The 5,267-nt window shown below is 41.3% G+C and overlaps 1 protein-coding gene across 3 annotated transcripts in view; it reads right to left on the reverse strand.

The window, feature by feature from the left end:
- LOC104509774 (serine/threonine-protein kinase BRSK2) overlaps nucleotides 1-1,739 on the reverse strand; it is a 151,222-nt gene extending 149,483 nt beyond the window's left edge. For 2 of the 3 annotated variants that reach the window (XM_010151824.1, XM_010151825.1), the window contains exon 1: nucleotides 1,641-1,732. In XM_010151824.1, the coding sequence (XP_010150126.1) occupies nucleotides 1,641-1,646 (6 nt within the window). In that variant the 5' untranslated portion in view covers nucleotides 1,647-1,732. Of the gene's footprint in view, nucleotides 1-1,640 lie in introns of all 3 variants that reach the window. The other variant, XM_010151826.1, reaches the window with a different exon arrangement.
- Nucleotides 1,740-5,267: the final 3,528 nt, after the last annotated feature.

Consider the following 5,267-nt stretch of genomic DNA (forward strand, 5'->3'; position numbering starts at 1 on the left):
TACTGAGTTTATGCAAGAACTGGGCAAACCACCTCAACCCCATCTGTTGTTCCAACCTCCTGAGCACAGAGAACAGAATCCTTGAAAGAGAAAATCTTACCAAGAATGGTCTGAAAATAAGAATCACGGTACAAGGCATGGTTTCCTCCTGAGAAGGATGCTGTTCAGTCTTACAGAAAACATGGCATGCGTCAGCATGTGACTGTGTAAACAAGGGCCTAACATACTACTGCACTACTCAGATTTCATACTACATCCACGGTAATGCAACACAGCTAAAGCAGAGACATCATTTTGCTATGCTAAGTGATTTGCCTCCTACTCTGAAAATCAATGAGGTAAATAAAGTGTTTTGTACAGATACCAGACAGTGTCTCTAAGCAAACAAAATGCTCATGTTTTTTACAAATATTCCTACTGTGTTACTCTGGAAAATATTCAAAGCACCTAGAGTTTCATTCAGATTTTACCATTTACACACTTTCTTTGCTTTCATTGTGTTCCATTCATCTGCTGAATCTCCCTTTAAATTTGCAGTTTTCTTACCTATTTCACTTTATAACTTTTTGTCTATATTAGAAGGCTGTTTCAATCCACAGTACTGCAGGAGAGGGAACACTTCAATGGAATTCCAGAAAGGTAAGTCTGAACACATTACAATTGAACATAAACTTCAAGAATCCTTCTCCAGAAAATATAAGTTTACATTGTATGTGTTACATTCACTGACTGCATATTCCTTTAATCCCATTATCCTTCTGCTCCTACTTGTACTGGAAAACAGCTGACAAAGAAGAACATATAAGAAACAGCAGCATAAATACATATGCTCCATGTGCTTATAGGGAAGTTACCTCAATAACGAGCTTTACGCTGCATGGAGACCTGTTAGCGTCATTTGCAGGTGCCAGCTAGATGGAATTCTGTTGATTGCAGTGCAGTTGTGTTCCCTTCCATCAAGCTGAATTTAGCCTTTCTAGTCACCGAATCACATGAATAAAATTTTATGCATATATTTATTTTATTTTTAGGTTTCCGAGATCAATCAATGACACTCACGTAAGGAGATGGATATCACAAGACTGTAAAAACCAAATTAAGCTCTTCTGAACACTATAGTCATTGGGACTATCGGGACAGACACTTTGATGGCTTCCACTGGCACAGCTCTCTGGATTGTTAACAGGATTACAACAGCTTTGAACAGTCATGGACCCTGGTGCATCGGATCATAGCAAACCCATGCAGCAGAGCAAGCAATAAGAGTATTCAAACAACAGATTCACCAGCCTCTCTTAGACCTCTTCCTAGTGATACCTGTACACCTCAGTCTCCAACGTACCACAACTATTATGCCCTGCTGCAGCAGCGGAAGTCAGACACCCAACACACGTCTGCCCCAGCAGAGAAACAACTCTGCAGCTGACTGTTTATTTTGGTCACAAAGCACAGGCATACTCCCATTTAATTTCAGCTGCCTTAGCCTCCCCTATAACTAAATTATTGTTATTATGCTCCACATAATCCTAGTACTGACAGGGATGTTTGTTATACGTAATTAAAGATATTAATTTTGCATGGAATAGAAGATACAAAGCCAAGAACTTAATTTTTTTTAAAGTCTCCCATTAGAAAATTACCTTCATTAGCACCGACTCGCTGAGCTTCTCTCTGTTGACAATTTTTATCGCGACCTTCTGACACGTGACACAGTGAACCCCCAACTTCACAAGCCCTGCAGGAGAAACAAAGACAAATCGAAAGGAAGAATTGGTTAGAGATAGTTGCTGTTGAGATTTTTGCTATCAGTATGCCACCCTGTAATTGTCAATTTCTATGCAAACAAATTTCCACTAGTCCCTCCTCCAGCCAGATAAGGTCTTGTGAGTAATGAAGACTGCAGCCCACACTGTGACCATTTGGCAGTGAAGCTGCCAACATCCTTAATGCTGCTGCAGTTTCTGCCATTAAAGCTGAATTTTTGTTGAAGCACTGTATTCCAGCTCTCACCACTCAAAGTGTGTTCTACCAGTAAGAATTAAACTTATGCTGATTAACCCTCACTAGGCCAAGAGTTTGCTACCCCTGACATCAATGAAAGCTCGTAAATCAGAACTAGATGGTCAAATATCTGCAGTGTAAACATGGCCTTTTACATTTTTCTAGCTCATTCCGAAGGTTTCATGATTATAATGCCCAGAGAAGCTGTGGATGCTCCATCCCTGGGAGTGTTCAAGGCCAGGTTGGATGAGGCTTGGAGCAACCTGGTCTAGTGGGAGGTGTCCCTGCCCATGGCAGGGGGGTTGGAACTAGATGGTCTTTAAGGTCCCTTCCAACCCAAACCATTCTGTGATTCTATGATTATAAATAGGTACTTTTATAAATAGGTACAGAAGGGTAACTTCCCTTTCTGTTTTAATTTACCCTGCTGTATATAGTTAAAACTGTGATAAATGCCATTTGGGCAAGGAAGAACATCAGTGTACGCTGATTCAATTCTAAGTTCTTCTGATCTGTTATTATTTACTATATCCTTGTCCTCAAGTAACTTAAAGTGCTGTTACATTATTATATTGGCAAAAGGATATGGATATTGCTGACAGGATCAGGATGCCTGAGCTATCACAAAATATGGAACAAAACTCCAAGAATTGAAAGAAAGAGGTAAGTAACGTACATGAAGCATTATGTTCTGCAAAATTGTGATCTAAACCTGCTGACTTGCATGTAACGACATTGAGCTATCTCCCACAAGTGAGTTTAAGATGGTCCCCTGAGCTCTCAAATCTATTGCCATTAAGAAAATCTGCACCCAGAAAAATTGTACTTTGTAAGTCTATTCAAATGAGATTTTCAGCTTTTACTCTTGTCAAACATGCACATGCAGCACCACACCTGACAACCTGGATCCCATCCCACTCCACACATCGTGTGCCAATTTGCCATTTAGTTTAATTCAGTTATAATTGAAGGAGGAAGGAATGGCACGCCCCTGGTGTCACAGAGACCTGCTGGGCTTTGCAGAGCATTTATGAGCCATGACATCACACAGTCAGAGAAAGTCTAGCTCAGCTCACAGCTCCTAGGTTGGGCTGCAGTTAAGAACCTGACCCCATCCCCTGACACAAACTACAGAGCCAAACATGTCGCTTTATCTGCAAATTGAACACAACCGATCTGCAGTCCAGTGAAACAATGAACACAGGACTTCACAGTTCTCCGAGGGATGGGTATGTAGACTATTGCATTACTGCAAGCTGTCCCCAGTGAAGTGAACTGAGGTTTCATCAGTGACTCCAGCAATCTGCTGCAAATACTTGTCCATCTTCTTGCTATACAGTTAATCATAAATTTGGAACCATTAATCACTGGTTATTATGCTGAGAAATGAACTCCCAACTCACTTCCAGTCACACCTCTTTTATAGCAAGCTCAAGTGTTCTGGATATTTCTAGTCACATAATTTCTCCGTCTCATCTGGTGAAATGCTGACATCCTTACTTTCAGCCATGACATAAACAAGTCACAAAAATTAAGAATGCTGCACACTGACAAACCCATTTGAAACTGTGTACAGCAATAGCTTGTCCTCTGCCTGAGGCAGCTGAGAAGCAGAGCTGGGGGACTGTGCTGTGATATCCAGCCAATCCTCACTCTTATGTCCAAATTTTGTCTACTCAATAAACTTACAATATTACCCACAGCACTACCGGTTCTACGTCGACCGTTCGTAGCAGCTGCAGCCTTACTTATGCTTCTCTTTGGCTTTATTCTGTGTTTGGATGGCGGTTACTTGGCACCACCTTGTTTCAATCTGTCTGATTGCTTCCTTCCTGGTTCCGGCACAAACCACAGCTCTACATCCCTCTTACAGCATGACCACATCGCTCTTAGTGACACTTTCAAACCTCTGCAGAATTGCTAGCTCAGTACTTTATATCTATGCTCCCAGGATCTGTGGCATGGTGCTGTACTGTAACATGCTGCAGATCAACTATTTTCAGAGGTCAGTAAATGTGACAGACAACTGCTCTCTGCAACTGGTCCTTCCCCCTGAAGAAAATATAAAGGCTTCTAGTATGTCACACTTCAGGGTTTGATTTCAAATGTTGTTGCTCCCAAATCAAGACTTCTGTCCCACTGAACTTGGCTGATCTGTAAACTATTTTTCCTTTTTCCTCCCTGAAGCATCCTGTCATTGAGTCATAGAAGAGTTTGACCGTGAACTTCTGAGACACCACCATGCATCCTCTTCTCTCCTTCTGGCTACTAACAAATCACACAAATTCAAAAATTAAGATTAAACCATCCTGTTGGCTCCAATAAAAAAGTTAATCAACGGTTAGAAGATAATGCACAACTTGCAAAAATCACACTGATAGTGTATCACAGGGACTTTATGTCGAATTAATTTCATCAACCTCAAAAAGTCATTCCTACACCACAGGACAGAATGAGAAAGTACCTGGGGGATTTAATGGATTCTTCCTCTTCTCTTGATTTGCATTTTAAAAACCAAGAGGGGGAAAAAAAAAAAAAAAGGCACTGTCACCACTGTGTTTTGCGGAGAAAGAACTTTAAGCCAAGCCTCTGAAGAGCCCAAGATAGTACTTTTCACTGTACTAAATTCACTGCATGTAATTTTAGGATAAGAATAAAACATGTTGCTCTGGCTTTCCCCAGCCACTTCCTTTTGACATCTGCATGTCAACCTAACAAAAATAAGATCCATTTTACTAAGTCCATCTCTAGGATAAGGCCCTTCAGCTACTACAAGGCAATCCTAACTGAGCTTGGGCAAGAAGTGCTTGTACTCAGGACTTCTGTTTCCATCCTGGAATTCCAGCCTAGTGTATAACTACTCATAGACGACTTACATGGGGATTTGAACTCCTGTGGGCTTAGGACTCCCATGCTTAGGAAACCCTTTTACTCACAGAGAACATAAACAACTCAAGATGTATTACATATCTGCATAATGACAGACACTTTGAGAGAATACGAAGCAACAATGTGAGTAAAGCTATTATTGAAATGGAAGTGGCAGAAATGCCCACTTAGAAACAAGTGTCCAAGGTATATTCACAGTGTTGTGGAAGAGGCTGTGGATCTTCCTGTTTTTCCTCTCCTGCTAATCATAGAATCACAGCCTGGTGCAGAAACAGCTGCTGGGGAGAGGAGAGAGATTTCTCTGCTCCCCAGCTTCTCACTGACCTCTTCTTTGTTGTGGCTTTTAGGTCACAGAATGGTTTGGGTTGGAAGGGACC

Source organism: Eurypyga helias, unplaced genomic scaffold (genome assembly GCF_000690775.1).
Source record: "Eurypyga helias isolate BGI_N326 unplaced genomic scaffold, ASM69077v1 scaffold11945, whole genome shotgun sequence".
NCBI lineage: Eukaryota > Metazoa > Chordata > Aves > Eurypygiformes > Eurypygidae > Eurypyga > Eurypyga helias.